The 20,583-nt window shown below is 45.5% G+C and overlaps 1 protein-coding gene across 3 annotated transcripts in view; it reads right to left on the bottom strand.

The window, feature by feature from the left end:
- Positions 1-4,330: 4,330 nt before the first annotated feature.
- Positions 4,331-20,583, bottom strand: part of LOC141259451 (catechol O-methyltransferase-like) — a 164,432-nt gene continuing 148,179 nt past the window's right edge. For all 3 annotated transcript variants that reach the window (XM_073675453.1, XM_073675463.1, XM_073675442.1), the window contains one exon: positions 4,331-5,193. In XM_073675453.1, coding sequence (XP_073531554.1) covers positions 5,014-5,193 — 180 coding nt within the window. In that variant the 3' untranslated portion in view covers positions 4,331-5,013. The remainder of the gene's footprint in view (positions 5,194-20,583) is intronic.

Raw genomic sequence — 20,583 nt, 5'->3', positions numbered from 1 at the left:
GGGGACTCTCTTTCTACTTTTGTAGTGTCACCGTCAGTTGTGGGGTCTACGTCACTCCCTACGGTGTCGTGGACCAACAAGTCACCTCCCACCTTGACGTCACCCCCTTCTACTGGAGCTACTCCATTATCAACGGTCACATTGTCATTTTTAGGCGGCACCAACCCACCACAAGTAAATTTTTTTGATTTTCTATACTCCACGCTGTTTTGAACAACCGCCCCTTTTTAGACTCCGCCCCCTTTTTAACAACCACTCCGGTAGGGGAATTCTTACAAGAAAAATCAACAATAGTCTTAGGACTCAGTTCACAACAGCTCTTACCACCTCTCCGGGCACTCTGGGAGAACAAGGGCGCCCCCGGAGAGTTCAAGGAATGGTCCGCTGCCGCCTCTCTGTAACAGGCCAACAGCTCCTGCCCTTCCTGCACCATGACCTCTTGTCGTTTCTCCCATACCTGCTGTTGTTTCTCAAATGCCTGCTGCTGCGATTTTAACAGGCACTTTAATCGCTCAATAGCTTCAGACTCATTTGCTGCTCCCTTCACAGCCATCTTTATCTGCTCCTGCATTTCTTCAGGACACTCCATTTTTCTGCAGGACGTTTGCAGCCGGTCATCTAACCCCTTCTCCATTCCGTCTGAAGGTACTGCACCATTCACAGCCATCGCGGTACACTATTCACACTAGACACTTCACCGCTTTCCCCGGAAAAATTTTCGTGGCCCCGCCGAGCCACAGCAAACCAGGTTTGAGTGCGAGGACAATTTTTGTAACCCCTGCCGAGTTACCGCAAGATGCTTTAATCTTCGTGACCCCGCCGAGTCACAGCAAAACCGGATTTGAGTGCGATGACAATCTTCGCAACCCCACCGAGTTGCAGCCAGATGCTTTGATCTTCGTGACCCCGCCGAGCCACAGCAAGATGCTTTATCCACACTCGTCATCCTGTGCCGTTGCCCCTAGCAACCGGGCTGCAGTTGCCTCTAGCAACCGGACTGCAGTTGCCCCTAGCAACCGGACTGCAGTTGCCCGCATTCTCTACCACATGTAAGGCAGCGCTAGTCATCATACTGGGGGATACTCATTGCACCAGGTCAATTAATGCACACCAGCAATGTCTTTTCAGTATTTCACAATGCAGCAGTTTATTATTTCACCATAAACCGCAGTTCACACATATAATGTCCACGAGCCCCAAGTGGCAGACAGGCCCACTTGGCTCCAGGTACAGCCTTCAGCAAGGTAATAATATAGCAATGTCCATATCAATGTCCATGTAACGCAGTGTATTACCTTAAACGGGTTTTAGCTGCTTCAGTCCATTTGGTTTGCCACCACTGTGGCTTTGCGACTTCCCAGATGGGGGTCTCTAGCCGTCGCTCCCTCTAAGGCTACTGGTATGCTTACACCGCCAACATCCAGCCTGCGCCTTTCAGGACTCTTCACCAAGCCGGCTTTCCCTGCAAGGCCACTAGCACCCACACACAGGATCCAGGCTCGACCTTTCAGGCTGCCAGGCTTCACTCGGCCTCACATGAATGGTGTCCCACACACGGGAACAGGCCTCACGCCTATCACACTGTCTCAAGACTACCAGGGTTTATATATCCTGTAGCACACACACACATACACAGACAGGACCTTAGCTGATGTCACAGTCATGTGTTCAGACCTTCTGTGTGCAAAAGGACCTGTGTGATGTCACAGTCATGTGACCAGTCAGCTGAAGGGGAAGTACCTGGTCGGCCAAAACATACCCTGGACCATACAGTAATGCCAAGCAAGGCTCTGCATTACACACTCCTTACCTCTGGAGGCTACTGTTGTGTTCTGCAATTGCCCTTTACCAAGATGGCAGATTCTGAATCTATGAAATCCATCTCATTTCCTGTTTGGACCTAGTTAAAGCCGCATGGATCTCTCACTCACTGCTTGAGTATTGTGTCTAGCTTTTAGGCTAGTTTCAGTCTCCAGCTTCTGAACATTCTTGTCCAGACTGTTCTAATTCATCTACAGATTGTTCCCTACAACTCCTTGCTATCTCCAAGAACTTCTACTACTGCTTGCGATTCCTGCTTGTGCTCCTTTCCAGCAGTACTACGTCAGTATTAATAGATTCAACTAGAGCCACATCTGCTTTATAGGCAGTGCAGAATTGCATACCAAATAAGTATATCTGTAAAACAGCCTCTTGAAGCATCTCTCACTTTTTTGTGAGGCATTATAGACTGAACATCAGAGGTTTTGTAGAATCAGCCTGTAGCAAAATTACCCACCCTAAATGATTACTTGCTACATCCCATTTGTGGTGCTGCTGCTTTGGACTAAAGGAAAGAAAATTTACGTTAAGAAATGAATGATACACAGCTACTGCACCTGTCTATTATGTGGATGAGTGAATTAAACTGTACACAGATAAAGTCACATCTGCAGTTTGGGTATGTGGCTGGCCCCATAATTTCAGTGTTCATGAGAAAGTACCCTAAGTTACTTTTGCACAATGTTACATTTGTTTCACATTATGGCTTATTGTAAAGGCATTTTATAAAGATGTTTGTGGGTGTATTTTCAGATATAATCACACATGGTATATTTCTTGTAAACATTTTCTGACTGAAAATCCCTTCCTTATATTCAAATGTTTAATTTTTCAGCATCAGGCACACAGATTTCACCAAACTCCATTTGGAAATTTTCCACATGTGAAAATATCTTAAGATAAACTTCATAGTACTCACAAACTTTGGATGAAGATTCAGGTCATTTTCATTCCAGCAGAATACATTTATCCTTAAAGGCTGCACAAAATGTCCTAAAGATGATATTATATCTGCTGCTAAATACTGGCATAAATGTTTGATAGCATGAGATATTGTGCTGTAAGCATGTTACAAATTTTGGCAAATATATTACGTATCATACAACAGGATAATATATTTTGTTCAATTTTCTCCAAACGAAGCATCTCAAGTTTTTCATTAGCTCGGTGTTACGTAGTCACCCAGCTGTCCCATTCCTTCTTTCTTAAAATAGCACAAAAGTAAAAAGGGTTTAAAAAGGGAGTTTCTAATGGTTTTGGTGCCCGGCGTGTGGATGGTAAAACAACCACCACTGCTCAGTTTGTTAACTTTCTGCATTGCATTAACACTTCTACAAATGGTTTTCTTACAGTATCCCTTGTAATATCCCTATTGCTCTTCCAATAGCCATTTAGTAGCAATAACAAATCTCTGATATTTTAGGGTGGTAAAGGAGTTAAATACCAGTGGTAGTCTAGCCTAGTTATGGGTTAGCACCCAATATTTCTGGTGAATAAGGTTGCAAAAGAAACATATTGGGGTATATTTACCAATAGTGTCTAATTTTCACTGCCTAATTCTTATGGATACACTGACCCTCGGAGAGGACATGTTTTACCAGTCAGGGATAGTGAAAGAAATGCAGACTGACACCAGCAACAGTTTAAGTGAATTTTACTCACTAGGAGGCATTAAGCTTGATCATTACAATAGCTCCTTAAGAGGTAACAGGCTTGAACATAAACTGAAAGTTGTTTTACATCAAGAGCGAACACTGTTGACACTTTGCTCGCACTTGCGACATTCTGTTGGCAAACATGTCAGCAGCAATTACTTCACACAGACACAATCTTTTTGTCCCAGCCCCTTTAATGGTCAACTCTCTTCGCAGTGGTACATTGTTGAAGCTCTTTTCGGGCAACATGTACACTAGTCACTCAGTTTTCACATCACAATTCCTCACACAGACAGGCACTTGTATCTGTCTGTTTCTGATGTAGTAATTCTCTTCACACTCAGGCGCAAGACACTACTTATACGGCCAACCTCAGTCAGGAATAAGCCTCCATGTATCTAATCTTCCTTCTATAATGGCCACTATCTTCGCCGTGTCAATGGATTCACTCTTCATTCATAGGAATAAGCATCTTTCCTCCCTTCTGTGGTGGCAGTCCTCACCATATATCAGTAATAGTGACTCTCTTATCCAGGATGGTTTATTTCTTCCTCCTGGTGATGACTGCAACAACTGAAGTGCACAATGGAACGTCGTACATGTTCTTCTGTAGCCCTAACTAGTTCCTTGGCGTGCACACCATTTGGCAAGTGTTACTTATCCTCTACTTGCTGGCAACCTATTTAGCAGACATTTTGCTTCTGAGTTCAAAAAACACAATAAACTGTTCAAAGAGGTGTGGGCAGACATGTCATGTCACATTCCCAATGACTCAGCCCTTCATGTAGTAGCTCAGTGTATTAACTATTTATGCTGTGGATTCATGGCTCCTGTTATTTAATGGTCCACTGTCAATTCATATTAGACCCACAACATTTTTTCTACAAAATGTATTGATGTGCACAACATCATTCCCTCGCATCACACATGCAACTCTTCACTTAATCTGTCACTTAATGGTCGCAGCATACATATAAACACATGGTATAGTACAAAACACTGCATTACATATAACAACATATTCTAACATCAACATGGCATTAGCACAGTCCTAAACAATTTAACAAGTAGCAATGGGTGTTCAGATAGCAACAGTCTGTGATATTTAGAAGAAAGCGGAAAACCCATATTTAACCCTCGCGCATTCCCACAACTGGCAAAAGTCAAGGTCAGAGATAATGTTTCTTTACCTTTATATTTTATAAATACTTTAGCCTGTTGTAGACATTGAAATGTCAAGAGCTAGTGGGAGATTTCATCTCTGAAGGTTGCAGAATTATGGATGCAGATCTGGGTTATACTACAGACTGCATCTCAGGATTAATGCAATCTAAGTAATATAAGTAAATGTAGTTAAAACTTTTCTATGGATTTTTATATATGTGTGGCATTGCATCCAAGTTAGTCACTATTGTGAAGATTAGTTTGTATTTGTGTGACTTAGTACCCTGTTACCTCAGCACTGCCCTGTTTGAAGGTACTTTGTAACGTCTCTGTAGTCAGAGCTGGAACAAGCCCTGCAAAAGGACCATAGCATCTACCCTCTGAATACTGCCTTTTCCAGTGCATCTTTCTCATTCATGTACTCCAGAAGGGAAGGATAGTTTGTGCAGTCATATCGTCCACAGGTACGGACATATTCCAGGAAATCTGGGGCACCTGGAACGATGACATTGTCTGCGAGAACAACTGTGCCCTTTTGTAGCAGGTTGCACTTCTGCAGAAAGAAAAGAAAACACTTGGCGTGAGCGAACCTGCAACGTTAAAGCTTCTGTTGTCTGAAAAAAAAAAAAAAACACCAGCAGCTTAAGGCTGTGTGCCCACTATGCGTTTAAGCGTTTCCGCAGCGGCAATTCAGCAGTGGAAACGCTTAAAAAACGCTTGGTAGAAGGCCTGCCATGTTCCCCAATGATAATCCGCATGTGCTGTGCACATGCTGCGGACATTTCCGCTGCGAATTATCATTGCGGAAAAATCTGCAGCACTAGCAATTACTTTTGCGGAATTGCGGCGTTTTTGCCGCCAGTGACTTGCATTGAATCGCATGATATCCGCATCACTATATGTGCACATGCGGATATCATGCGGTTCAATGTGCGGATGGTACCCGGGTTTGGAGAAGAGGAGACTCTCCTCCAGACCCAGGTACCATAGTACCTGCAAAAAAAAAAAAGAATAAAATAAAAAATATACATTATACTTACCTTCTGATGGCCCGCGGTCTTCATAGTGATCCGTCCGGTGTCCCCGGCAGCTCCCGATGGTCTAAAAGGACCTTCCATGACGTCATTTAGTCATGAGACGGGTCACGCGACCGATGACGTCAGCGGTCGCGTGACCCGTCACATGACTAAATGACGTCGTGGAAGGTCCTTTTAGACCACCGCGAGACACCGGGGAGATCGGGCGCATCGGATAAGGACACCGGGGGCCATCAGAAGGTAAGTATAATATTTATTTTTTACCATTCTTTTACGGTCACACTATATAAATCCATGCCGGTTGCATGGATTTATATAGCGTGACCAAGTTGTCAAGCACTTTCCAAGTGATGCTAAAATCGCTTGGAAAGCGCTTGACAACCCGCATGCGGAAATGCATGTGAAGAACGCTTCACTTCCGCTTGTCCCTGGCAGGAAAAACGCATGTAAAAATCCGCATTATTACTGGAAGAGGCACATGATGGGGACATATATTACTGAAAGGGGCCAGAATGGGGACATTACACCAGGATGGAGGACATACAGGTGCATCTCACTAAATCAGAATATCATCAAAAAGTTTATTTATTTCAGTCCTTCAATACAAAAAGTGAAACTCTTATATTATATAGAGTCATTACAGAGTGATCTATTTCAAGTGTTTATTTCTGTTAATGTTGGTGATTATGGCTTATAGCCAATGAAAACAAAAAGTCATTATCTCAGTAAATTAGAATACTTTATAACAACAGCTTGAAAAATGTTTTTAAAATCCGAAATGTTGGCCTACTTAAATGTATGTTCAGTAAATGTACTCAATACTTGGTCGGGGCTCCTTTTGCATCAATTACTGCATCAATGAGGAGTGGCATGGAGGCGATCAGTCTGTGGCACTGCTGAGGTGTTATGGAAGCCCAGGTTGCTTGGAAAGCAGCCTTCAGCTCGTATGCATTGTTGGGTCTGGTGTCTCTCATCTTCCTTTTGACAATACCCCATAGATTCTCTATGGGGTTAAGGTCAGGCGAGTTTGCTGGCCAATCAAGCACAGTGATACTGTTGTTTTTAAACCAGGTATTGGTACTTTTGGCAGTGTGGACAGGTGCCAAGTCCTGCTGGAGAATGAAATTTCCATCTCCAAAAAGCTTGTCGGCAGAGGAAAGCATGAAGTGCTCTAAAATTTCCTGATAGACGGCTGCGCAGACTTTGGTCTTGATAAAACACAGTGGACCTACACCAGCAGATGACATGGCTCCCCAAAGCATCACTGATTGTGGAAACTTCACACTAGACCTCAAGCAGCTTGGATTGTGTGCCTCTCCACTCTTCCTCCAGACTCTGGGACCTTGATTTCCAAGTGAAAATTGGAACACTGGGACCTTCTGGAGTGTGACAATGACTGCCTTCTGGACATCTGTCAAGTCAGCAGTCTTACCCATGATTGTGGAGCCTACTGAAACAGACTAACGGACCTTTTTAAACGCTTAGGAAGCCTTTGCAGGTGTTTTTTGTTAATTATATTAATTTACTGAGATGATGACTTTTGTGTTTTCATTGGCTGTAAGCCATAATCATCAACATTAACAGAAATAAGCACTTGAAATAGATCACTCTGTTTGTAATGACTCTATATAATATATGAGTTTCACTTTTTGTATTGAAGAACTGAAATAAATTAACTTTTTGATGATATTCTAATTTAGTGAGATGCACCTGTATATTACTGGAAGGGACCAAGGATAAAAGACATTATACCAGGAACGGGCTCAGGATGTTGGACATTATTACTGCAAGGGGTCCAGGATGGGGGCACATTATTACCAGAAGGGGCCCCAGATGGAGGATATTATACCTGGAAAGGGCCCAGGATGGTAGACATTAGTACAGAATGTTGGTCATTATTACATTATGGGGAGAGCAACACAAGTATTTTTATAGGATTTAGAACGCTATAAGGGCTCATGCATCTGAACAAAATGCAGGTCGGAGCACAGGTCCAAATTTTGCACCGGGGCCCATCGGACTTTAGTGCAATGGGTCACTATACAGTAGCTGATATATTTTTTGACTCTACTAAGGGACAATATGCCATTATACAGAAATAAGACATAATGACAGTCTCAATCTTTCATAAAAAAAGAAACAAGAGTGAGACGTTAGTGGCAAAATTGTAACTTCAATGAATACAAATCTACACACGTAGTCAAAATTGTTGGTACCCCTCGTTTAATGAAAGAAAAACCCACAATGGTCACAGAAATTACTTGAATCTGACAAAAGTAATAATAAATTAAAAATCTATATAAATGAACAAATGAAAGTCAGACATTGCTTTTCAACCCTGCTTCCACAGAATTGTAAAAAAAATTAAACTCATGAAATAGGCCTGGACAGAAATGATGGTACCCATAACTTAATATTTTGTTGAACAACCTTTTGAGGCAATCACTGCAATCAAATGATTCCTGTAACTGTCAATGAGACTTCTGCACCTCTCGACAGGTATTTTGGCCCACTCCTCATGAGCAAACTGCTCCAATTGTTTCGTGTGTGAAGGTTGCCTTTTCCAGACGGCATGTTTCAGCTCTTTCCAAAGATGCTCAATAGGATTTAGGTCAGGGCTCATAGAAGGCCACTTCCGAATAGTCCAATGTTTTCCTCTTAGCCATTCTTGGGTGTTTTTAGCTGTGTGTTTTGGGTCATTATCCTGTTGCAAGACCCATGACCTGCGACTAAGACCAAGCATTCTGACACTGGGCAGCACATTTCTCTCTAGAATCCCTTGATAGTCTTGAGATTTCATTGTACCCTACACAGAGTCAAGACACACTGTGCCAGAAGCAGCAAAGCAGCCCCAGAACATAACAGAGCCTCCTCCATGTTTCACAGTAGGGAGAGTGTTCTTTTCTTGATATGTTTCATTTTTCCAACTATGAACATAGAGCTGATGTGCCTTGCCAAAAACTTCTATTTTTGTCTCATCTGTCCATTGGGCATTCTCCCAGAAGCTTTGTGGCTTGTCAACATGTAGTTTGGCAAATTCCAGTCTGGCTTTTTTATGATTTTTTTTTTTCTCCAAGGTGTTCTCCTTGGTCGTCTCCTATGAAGTCCACTTTGGATCAAACAACGACAGATGGTGCGATCTGACACTGATATTCCCTGAGCTTGAAGTTCACCTTTAATCTCTGTTAGAACCCTCCTGTTTGTTTTTTCCATCTTGTGTTTTGCGGTCACGTGACCATCTGCCTTTATATTACAACTCCGCCATTCTGGCTGTGCTGGACTTCAGTGTTTGACTGTTTCTCTAGCCTGGTGCTTCGGTGCCTTTCGCTGTCAAGTTCGCTTGGTCCTCTGGGACCTCTAGTACATTTTTGTCAGTTTGTCTTTTTGTGTTCTGCAACAACTTCTCTGTTTAGGAGGTGTCCCATTTTTGTCCCAGTCCTTAGTTCTTTTAGGGACCCCTCCCTTAATTCTATAGGTCTTCGTTCAGACTAGCCGAGGACTAAGGCGGGTCTGTTCACTAGGAACAGGCAGCCCGCTACATCGTAGGGATTCAGCTTAATCTTACTGTAGGGACAGCTTTCCTCTATCTCTCCTTAGCACATGTTGCAGATCATAACAGTAAGTCCAGCCCAAAAAACTAAAAGGAAAGAAATTCGAGGATCAGTATGGTTTCCATCCAGGATTTGGCTCAACGCCTGCAGGGATTGTATCTGGAGGTGGCCGAGCTTCAGCAACACGTGAGTAGCTGTTCTGGAGCGCATTTTGTCGAACCCAAGGTAGGACTGCCTGATGTTTTTTATGGTAAACAGCAAGATTTTTTTTCCTTTAAAAATGCTTGTTTGTTATATTTTTGTTTGAGACCAAAGTCCTCTGGGAATGAATCACAGCGCATTGGTTTTATTATGTCACTTTTGCGCAATGAACCACAGGGGTGGGCCTTTTCTCTCCAGCCTAATGATCCGTGTTTAAGGCCTGTTGAAGAATTTTTTTCTGCTATGGGGCTATTATATGACGATCCTGATCGAATCTCATCTGCTGAATCAGAACTCAGGCGTTTGAATCAGGGGTCAGATGATGTTGAAAATTATTGCACACACTTCAGGAGATGGGCTTCAGAAGTTAAGTGGAATGATCCTGCGCTGAGATGTTTATTTCTTGCTGGTCTGAGTGAAAGGGTTAAGGATTTGCTAATTGCATTCCCTGCACCTGAGACTCTGCAGGATGCTATGCAGTTAGCTGTTCGTATAGAAAAAAAGAAAAAAGGAAAAATAATCAGCTCACCTGATTGCTGTAGGCTTTTAGGAACAGGGAAGCATGGATACGTGTGGCCTCACATGATGAATAGAAAGGAAAAGGAAACCAGCTTCCAAAAATAGCAAAATTTATTGAAAAAAATCCACGTAGTTTAAAATTTCCATATCATATTGGGGAATCTCACATAGGGAAAACGCAACGCGTTTCGAACACAGATCTGTGTTCTTTGTCAAAGCTTTGACAAAGAACACAGATGTGTTTGAAACGCGTTGCGTTTTCCCTATGTGAGATTCCCCAATATGATATGGAAATTTTAAACTACGTGGATTTTTTTCAATAAATTTAGCTATTTTTGGAAGCTGGTTTCCTTTTCCTAGCTGTTCGTATAGACAGGAGACTGAGGTACAGGCCCAATGAGGTAAAGACTCCTGTAATGCCAGGTCCTAGTCCCCAGAAAATCTGCTCTGACGGCGGAGAACCGATGGAGGTTGGGGCAATGTCACTCCGCTCTCAGGAAAGAGACTGGAGATTTACCGAGGGATTGTGTCTTTATTGTGGTAAAGCTGACCATTTGATTAAGTTTTGTGAGCGTCGTTTAAGTAAAGAAAAAAAAAAGGTCAGTTACGCCCGTATAGCTTGTTTACGCTCTGCAGGAGTATTTCTTTCTGGGAGTACTACTCTGCAGGGAGATTTGATTGAATTTCAGGTATTTGTGGATTGTGGTTCAACACTTAATGTGATTGATAAAGGGTTTTTGGAAAACCTTAAATTTAAATCCAAACCTTTGTCATCACCTATTTCTGTGATTGCAATTGATAACACTCCTTTGAAATGCATTACTCATAAGACTGCTGCATTTCCCCTCACTATCAATGGAGTTCACCAAGAAATTTTGGACTTGGTTGTTTTAGATAATTTACCCTCTCCAGTTGTTCTAGGATTGCCTTGGTTAAAACTGCACAATCCTTTATTGGACTGGTCTACTAATGTGATTAAGTCTTGGAGTCCGAAGTGCTATGATAAATGTTGTAATGGTCGCATTGCGGCTGTGGAAAAAGGGGAATTACCGGTACCTATTCAAGATTTTGGAGGGTTTTTCGGAGGAGGAGTTGCAAGTTTTGCCTCCTCATAGGGATTATGATTGCGCCATTGAGTTTGTTCCGGGAGCTACTCTTCCCAAGAGTCGCTTGTTTAATATGACTGTCCCTGAAAGAAAGGCCTTGGAGGAGTACATACAGACTAGCCTGGCTGCTGGTCACATTAGACGTTCTAAGTCGCCTGTGGCAGTTGGATTTTTCTTTGTTAAAAAAAAGGACGGCGGTTTACGGCCATGTCTGGATTTTCGTGAAATTAATAAGATTACCTTACGCAATTCCTACCCATTGCCGTTAATTCCTGACTTGTTTAACCAGTTAGTGGGGCCCAAGTGGTTCGCCAAAATTGATCTCCGGGGGGCATACAATTTGTTACGAGTGAAGGAGGGTGATGAATGGAAAACTGCTTTTAACACTCCGGTAGGTCATTTTGAGAATCTGGTGATGCCTTTTGGTCTTACCAATGCACCTGCATTTTTTCAGAACCTTATTAATGACATCCTGAGACCTTTGATTGGAAAGAATGTGGTTGTGTATTTGGATGACATTTTGATTTACTCACCAGATCTAGAGTCCCATTGGCAGAGTGTACGTGAAGTTTTGCAGTTATTGATAATTCACTCTTTGCTAAGCTGAAGAAATGTGAGTTCGCTGTGCAGAAGATTAGTTTTTTGGGCTACATTGTCTCCAGCGAGGGCTTTGAGATGGACCCTGTGAAGGTTCAGGCTGTGCAGGAATGGCCTAGGCCTATTGGTTTGAAATCTATACAGAGATTTTTGGGTTTTGCCAATTATTACAGGAAATTCATTAAGAATTTTTCTGTAATTGTTAAACCTCTAACCGATCTCACCAGGAAAGGTGCGAATACGGCCAATTGGACTACTGAGGCCATTGAAGCGTTTGAGTATCTCAAAAAGAGGTTCAGTTCTGCCCCTATCCTTATGCAGCCTGATGAGACCAAGCCTTTTTTGGTCGAGGTCGATGCTTCATCGGTGGGGGTCAGAGCAGTTTTGTCTCAGGAGAAGAAGGGTGGAGTACATCCTTGTGCCATCTTTTCGAAAAAATTTTCGGAAACCAAACTGAATTATGATGTTGGAAATCGGGAGTTGCTGGCTATTAAACTTGCGTTTGAACATTGGCGTCATTTTTTGGAAGGCGCTAGATTTCCTATTCAGATTTTCACAGATCATAAGAATTTGATCTATCTGGATGCTGCCAAGCGCTTGAATGCCCATCAAGCTAGGTGGGCACTTTTTTTTCTCGGTTTCATTTTTCTGTTACCTATATCCCTGGTACTAAGAATGTTAAAGCCGATGCTTTATCTCGCAGCTTCTCTCCTACGGTCGGTGCCGAGGAGGAGGAGAGCATTTTACAGAAAGGAGTTGTGGTGGCGGTGTCAGGGTAAAAAAGAATGTATATATATTTTCTCTACTTTTATACTTTTATACGCTTTGCTTATGTACTAACCACCATTTTGTGTCTTATAACAATAAGCTTTCCTTGCTACATATTACTCAAATCGAAACTTAAACTAAGACAGTTCCAGTGTTGCCAAGACTTATTTCAGAGAAACGAAACAAGATTATAAGCTGACGGCTGCAATATCTGCCCAGAGACTGAGATAAGGAGATGTGGACCAATCAGGAGTGGTCAGACACTGGACTTTCATGGCTTACCCCGCCCCGGACAACCCCTTTCCCCTCCCATTATGTAGTGTATTTAGGTTTGTGCATGTAAAAAATAAACACAGAACATTGCTGAGAACGTTGTCTGTAGTAGTCTTTTGAGCATGCTCTGAGTTTGAACCAGCTTGTTGTCTGACTCATTCTTTGAATGGTTGACCCATGCTCATAGCCTTAATTTGGAGTGACTGGAGGACGAGTGGAATGTCATCACGACCCCCACAAATGGCGCTCAACGTGCGGCGTGGCTAGCGGTACGCCGCCCTCCCGGACCCATATTGCCGACTTCCCTGGTGGTGACCGCGGTGGCTGAATTTGAGGCCTGATCAACCTCCATCGAACACGGTAAGTTGAGATGTATTTTATATGTCTCACTTGCCTGTGTGTCAGCCGCAGCGGTTTCTGTGGGGATGTCAGGTTGGATCTGGGTGGGTGACCGGTCGAGTGGTGAGACCTCAGGCGTCCCGCACCACGTCCTGAACCAGCAAGTGTTAAAACGAGTGACGTCGCATGCCTGCGCGTGCTCGTGTGAACACCATCTCCTCCTCCTCCGGTCACTGAACTCTCTTTAGATAGCTGCCTCCCGTAACTGATAGTCGAGGTTTCAAAGCATTCCTGAATTGTAGTGTAAGGGAGAAAGGATCTGTGATGAATTGAGGTGTACTCTTCGTCTTATACAGAGAAACCTCATAAGGAGGGGTTCTGCTGTCAGAATTTGTGACGAATTGAGGTGTACTCTTCGTCTTATACAGAGAAACCTCATAAGGAGGGGTTCTGCTGTCAGAATTTGTGACGAATTGAGGTGTACTCTTCGTCTTATGCAGAGAAACCTCATAAGGAGGGGTTCTGCTGTCAGGATTTGTGACGAATTGAGGTGTACTCTTCGTCTTATACAGAGAAACCTCATAAGGAGGGGTTCTGCTGTCAGTCAGGGTGCCGTGGTGAGTCGTACTGTAAAGTCGCCATTCAAGGTTAGGGAAGGGATAGATTGAGGTGTACTCTCTATCTTATCAGTGTATTGAGGAGTACTCTACACTGACGGGTGGCGACCTGTCGGCTGCACCAGTGATCTGAGTCGCGACAGATCATTGCATTCTATAAGAAAATGTTGCGTATATTCAAATTTGAAAGATCTCGTAAGTTGCGGAATGCTGCTGTGGGAGTTAAGCCAATTAGTGGAGTTACGGGAAGGCAAGAAGAATGTTAAGAATTTGTATAACATGATAAGCTTATCCAGTACAGGCAGTCTTTAGTTTTCAGTGTAGAAAGAATGTGTTACACAGAAATTGGGAAAGCTAGGTGAGGACTCCTGCACCAGGCTCAGACACATCTTAGAGTAGATGGTGCAGGGGGGAACAGAGAATGCCGAGCCTTTGTTCGGATACATGAAAGCTGCAGAATGTGATTTGTTATGAGACCCTAAATTGGCCGTAACCCCGTTGATGCCTGTCACTACACCGAGCCCTCAGCCACCACCCTATAATGGCGCCGACGCTAAATCATCGGAAGGATGGACGTGTCGTATGTGCTGACAGCAGAACCCGCCCTGGGCGAAGTTCTGCTGTGTCTGTGGGGGGGGGGGACCGCCCATGGCACGATGCCCAGCCTGCCCCCAAGAACAATCCCACTCCACCTCCTCCCTCCAACGGCCATCTTACTACACCTTTTCCTGCCTCCAAGAACAATTCCACTCTAACTCCTCCCTCCAACGGCCATCTTGCTACACCTCTTACTTGTTGTGGGAGGCCCGGAAAGCCCCAATCCGGCCTATATCCACTACTAGATCCGTCCGGTGCATATTACCAGCCACCAGCACAGGTGGAAAAGCCCGCAGTCCCAGAGCACCCATCTGAAACTAATGTGACACCCTCTGCTCCAGTCCACGATGCTGAGGCGCTCCCTCTGTTCCCCATGGGAGTCACCCACAACCCTGGGGATATCCTCCTCAACTCCCCAGAATTTCAGGCCAGACTGCTCTCCCTCCGCCAACATACTGTTACTCAAGACGATACGGAGCCAGAGGAGGGATGGGCTCAAGATACTCCAGCCCCCCCTCCTTTACCCCATACGTCTCCTATGGCATCCTCCACCCCACATCCATTACCCGTACTCCGGCCCTTGCTCCAAGCAACTGCTGAAAGAACACCACCCCCCAGCCTCTCAGAAGTTTGGGACCCCTGCCGCTCCCGTAATCTAGTAGACCCATCAGGACGCCCTGTCACTCTGTCAATAGGCTATGGTGACATCCTTACACATCGGGTGGGGGCCATAGTCAACCCTGCAAACACCTGTATGAGCCATGTTGGAGGATTGGCTCGCAAAATTTCCCTTGCTGCTGGTTCTACTCTGGCTGCAGAATGCCAGGCTCACTTAGCCGAAAACGGAGAGCTTTCACAAGGCCAGACCTTAGTCACCCGTGCGGGTAAACTGCCCGCTGATGTCATCATACATGCAGTGGGTCCTATTTATGACTCCCGGAACCCTGAAGAGTCACGTTCCACTCTCGCATCTACCATCCGTTCAGTACTCCTTCATGCAGGAAAATTGAGTCATCAGGATATGCCCAGACGCACTTTAGCGATACCACTCATATCTTCTGGAATTTTCGGCTACCCACTCGGGCCGTGCATGGAGGAACACGTACTGGCCCTCAAGGAAGGCATAGAGACCCTCCCTCATGGATTGGACTCGATACGCATTGTCTGTGTCCGTAGTCCAGCAGTTCATGTTGCTATGCCTTTGGCCCTTGAGCTACTAGTGGCAACCTCCTCCCCGACACCGATTCCCAATGCGGCTCTGTTGCCTGAAGAATCCTCCCTAGCGGCCACCCCAAACACCACCAAGGAACAAGCGACGCTGCCCGGTTCTCAACAAGTTCCTGGACCTTTAGGGATGATCAAATATCAACCCTTTACCCCAGTACAAGTAGACACTCTGGTCTCAAAGCTTCCTGATCCCGATAAATCTCCCATGCAGTATGCTAGACGCTTGGACACAACCAGAGCCATTTATGGTGCAACCTGGGCTTATTTGGCAGGTATCACATCTGTGAAGGCCAAGGAATATTTCTTGCCTACTATCGAAAAGGCCATGGATTCCACAAAAGCAGGATCTCTTAGTACATATGAATCCGGCCTAGAATAAATGAAACAGTTAAAGGCCTGGGCTCAGGATCGCTTGTCAGATCAAGCTGGGTCTGTACAAGATGTTCAACAAGACCCTGATGAATCTGTGGAAAGATATGCTGCAAGACTCAGCATGCATTTTGAGGATCTCGGATACAGTCCTCACGTCAAGACGCAGGCCGCCCTGTTGGTTCAGGCCCTAGTAGATGGCCTACAAGACGCTCTCAGAGATGAAGTCCTGAGAGTACGGCCCGAGATTCGTTCTTCTTCTTTCAACGACGCGGTGGACATCGTTAAAGCTTTCCAAAAATCAATGCTAAAAATGGAAAAGGATACTAAGCCAAAGAAGAAAACCGCTCCTGCCATGGTATATCAAGCTCAAGAAAGCTACCCACCCCCTGGCAACCAACATGGAATCAAGTGGGTAATGGTTAAAGGCACAAGTGATGATACTCCTCCCACATATAGAAAACAAGACAGAAGAGATGACAAGGGACCATCTAGAAACAGAAGACAATCTCGTGATTCTGGAGGACGAATGTTGTGTTGGGAGTGTGGTAGCCTTGACCACATCCTCAGAGACTGTCCAACCCGCAGACAGTACCATGACCGGTCGTTCCGTGACGGTCCACACAACCATGGACCTTCCCGTGAACCATCTCATCCACGCCAATGACGGCTCGGTCAACCAGTGTCCACTTTCCCGGCTACGCATCTCATGGCCGCCTGTGGGACTGTCACTTTACAGGTGGACCATCAACCACTGGAGTTCCTGGTGGACACTGGGGCGGCCACATCTGTCATTTCCTCTGCACAGCTCCCTCCTTCTGTATCCCTATCACCGGATACCCTCACCTGTGTTGGGGTGGAAGCCCAACATATTTCCTCTCCACTCACAGTCCCTGTGTCTGCAGGACCGTTCACCGGAGTACTCACAAGATTCTTGGTCTCTGAAACTTGCTCTGTCAATCTGTTGGGAGCCGATCTCTTAGAGCGGATGAAGGCAACAATTACCTTCGGAAACCATGGTATGGAGCTTCTTTTGCGGGACCCTCATTCCGAACAAGGGACTGAAGACCGCTGTGTTCTTAAAGCCTTCCCTCTCATGATGATGACCATACAACCTCACACTCTTCTTGATACCTCACAGTTCCCTCACTCTCTGTGGTCCAGTGGGCCAGAGGACGTCGGCCTCCTGCAGGTTCCCCCGGTCCGAGTACACCTCAAGCCTGGACACAGGTACCCACGGTTGCCACAATACCCCCTCAAGAACAAAGCTTGGGTACCCAAATCACTTCCCTCCTGGAATCAGGAGTCCTTGTCAGATGTGTATCTCCATGCAATACACCCCTCTTTCCTGTAAAAAAAGAAAACCGCTCCGGGAGAGCCTCCAAGATACCGGTTGGTTCAGGATCTCAGAGCCGTCAATGCAGCTGCCATTTTAGAAACTCCAGTGGTACCCAACCCAAACACCCTCTTGTCTCAGGTGCCTCCAACGGCCACCTTGTTTACGGTGTTAGATCTGGCCAACGCCTTCTTCAGTATACCCTTACATGAAGATTCGTGGTTTCTTTCTGCCTTCACCTTTCAAGGAGCACAGCTTACATGGACCAGGACTCCGCAAAGAGCCCAGAACTCTCCTAACCAATTCACTCATTCTATGAAGTCTATTCTGGAGCCATGGGTTCAAGAGAACCCTCAGGTCACCCTTCTACAGTATGTGGATGATCTTTTACTCTGTGGCACTGAAGAAAATTTGCCAGAGATGTCAGCATCCCTTCTCTGGTTTCTTCACTCAGCTAACTGTAAAGTCTCGAAAGGCAAAGTCCAATGGTGTCTGCCCAAGGTCATTTTCCTCGGACATTGTATTTCACAAGGTGCTAGACATCTGACTGAAGAAAGAAAGCAAGCCATCATGGATATCACTTTCCCAACCACCTATTCCGCTATGCAGACTTTCCTTGGCCTCATCACTTACTGCAGGCAATGGATCCCTGATGCCTCAAAGCTCATGCAACCTCTGTACGACTGTCTCAAGAATGAAGGCTCAGTTTGGCTTCATGCCGAAGATCCACGTGTTTCTCATCAACACAGACTATGTTTTGACCGCCTTAAACAGGCTGTTGTCTCTGCCCCGGCCTTGGGCTTACCAGACTATACTCAGCCATTTCACCTTTTTGTCTCGGAATCGGAAGGTCATGCCTCTGGAGTTCTAGCACAACGCTATGATCTTAAGTATCGGCCTTTGGGCTACTACTCAGCCCGCCTGGACCCTGTCGCCCGAACTGCCCCCACGTGCCTTAAGGCGGTCCATGCTGCTCACATCCTCCTTGACAAGTCAGCTGATATCATCCTTGGACATGATCTAGTTATACAGGCCGGCCATGATCTCTCAGCTGTTCTGCAACAAACATCTCCGAAACATCTAACCAACCAAAGACACCTGCGGCTGCAGTGTTCCCTATTGTTGCCCTCCAATATAACATTTACCAGATGTCTGACTATCAACCCTGCCACTTTGCTTCCACCTTCTAGGGGGGGAAGGTGAAGAGGGTGAAGGTCCATTGGTGGAACCTCATGATTGTATAAAAATTTTGCAGGAAGAGACTTCTGCTCCAGAGAATATGGTGGCACATCCGCTCGCAGACCCTGCCTTGCACCTATGGACTGATGGATCCCGTTTCACAGACCCTCAAGGGAAGTTCCACACGGGATATGCTGTCACAACAGACCTAACAGTCCTCAAGGCTGAAGCTCTACCACCATACATGTCTGCACAAGAAGCTGAACTTGTGGCTCTCACAGAGGCCTGCCACCTGGCAGCAGGAACAACGGCGAATATATATATACCGATTCCAGGTATGGACATGGAATTTGCAATGATTCTGGACTCTTGTGGAAGTCTAGAGGATTCATCACAGCTGCAGGTACACCAGTGAAACATGTCTCATGGATTAAGGCCCTAATGAAGGCCCTGGAACTACCCATTCAGGTTGCTGTTATCAAGGTCAAGGCTCATGGAAGACTAGAATCCAGAGAAGCCAGGGGCAACCACCTAGCTGACCAAGCAGCCAAGACTGCAGCAGTGGAGAATGTGTCATCAAAGTGGCAGGAAAAGGAAGAAGAGATGGGGGAGACCCTGCAAACCGTAGCTGTGGCGCTCACTAGAGCAAGAGCCAAAGAACAGCCGGCGGAAGACCATACAAGTCCAGCGGAGACACGAGTGGAATTCAGGGGGGTCAGGATGCCTGAAGAAAAATTGTGTGAGGAACAAAGGAAGACCCCCACTGAAGAAGTCAAGCAATGGAAAGCGGCAGGAGCCGTGCTGGCAGGTCGCAAAGATTCAAAGGTCAACTCGACTCTTTACCAAGTGGATGGGAAGCCTTGCTTGCCTAGACGCATGTACTCAGCTGTGGCAGCATGGGCTCACGGGCCTACACACAGAGGAAAGAATCAAGCCTTGGCATGTATCAAGAAACTGTACTTTGCACCCGGAATCTCTTCCACTGTGACTGCGTACTCAAAATCCTGCTCTGTCTGCGCTACCTGCAACCCAACGTGTACGGCACGGGTCCCTCTTCAACACCTGGCTAAACCAGACTACCCTTGGCAGAGAATACAAGTCGACCATATCCAAATGCCTAAAGCAGGAAAATAGGAGTACGTTTTGGTAGCTGTGGATATGTTCTCAGCCTGGCCCGAGGCCTACCCGGTTGTCAACATGACTGCTAAAGTCATAGCCAAGAAACTGATCACCGAAATTGCCTGCAGATTTGGAGTTCCCCAAGTCATAGAATCGGATCAAGGACCAGCTTTCACAGCAAATATCTACGAAGAACTCTGGAATATGTTGGGAACAGATTTGGGCCTCCACACTCCATACCATCCTGCCAGTTCAGGCAAAGTGGAGAGAATGAATTCCACACTCAAGACCCAGCTCTTGAAAATGACCTAAGATCATCCCCTCCCCTGGCCCGACCTACTCCCCATAGTATTGTATCATATCACACACACTCCTCAGGCCAAACATGGGCTGACTCCCTATAAAATTTTGTTTGGGACCCCACCCAAGATAGGAGAGATTAGGCCCCAAGAGTTGTCTGAAACACATGATAGAGTGGTAAAATTTGTGATTGCCTTGTCTAGAGAATTGACTAACACCCGCTCTCCAGTATCTGCTTCTCTCCCAGAATCTACAGGTGATGCAGTACATGATTTCATCCCAGGCGATCTAGTGTATGTGAAGAAGTTTGTCCGGAAAGACTGCCTCCAGCCGCAGTTCGAGGGACCGTACACTGTGCTTCTCACCACCCCGACGGCTCTGAAGCTTGAAGGCAAGAGCACCTGGATTCACGCCTCCCACTGCAAGAGAGACAGAACGAGTCTATAAAAGATGACTACCTTCTTCTATATCCTTTCCATATGCTTACTGTCTGTCCCAGGGTGGACAGCTACCACACAGGGGTAGATACCTCCTTCTTCTCAGGTTGGTTGGGAGGGCTCAAGGGATTCCTCCAACAAGTTTGTCTAGTAATGGGAGGTCTACTAGTATTGGGCCTGGTGGTCCTATGCTGCATAGTCCCCTTATACAGGAAAGCTATAACCAATGTTGTCCCAACCTCCGGGACCTTTCTGAATCAAGAAACCACATCTCTGTTACATGATGATACCAGTAAGGAAGATATGAAGAAATACACTCCTTTGAACAAGCCTGACCAGACCCCCCATGACAGAGTCCAACTGAAAGATTT

Source organism: Phyllobates terribilis, unplaced genomic scaffold (assembly GCF_046119375.1).
Source record: "Phyllobates terribilis strain yellow unplaced genomic scaffold, ASM4611937v1 Scaffold_1__5_contigs__length_1240528914, whole genome shotgun sequence".
Taxonomy (NCBI): domain Eukaryota; kingdom Metazoa; phylum Chordata; class Amphibia; order Anura; family Dendrobatidae; genus Phyllobates; species Phyllobates terribilis.
The sequence above is the reverse complement of the archived record's forward strand: the minus strand, read 5'-3'. Positions and strand labels throughout refer to the sequence as shown.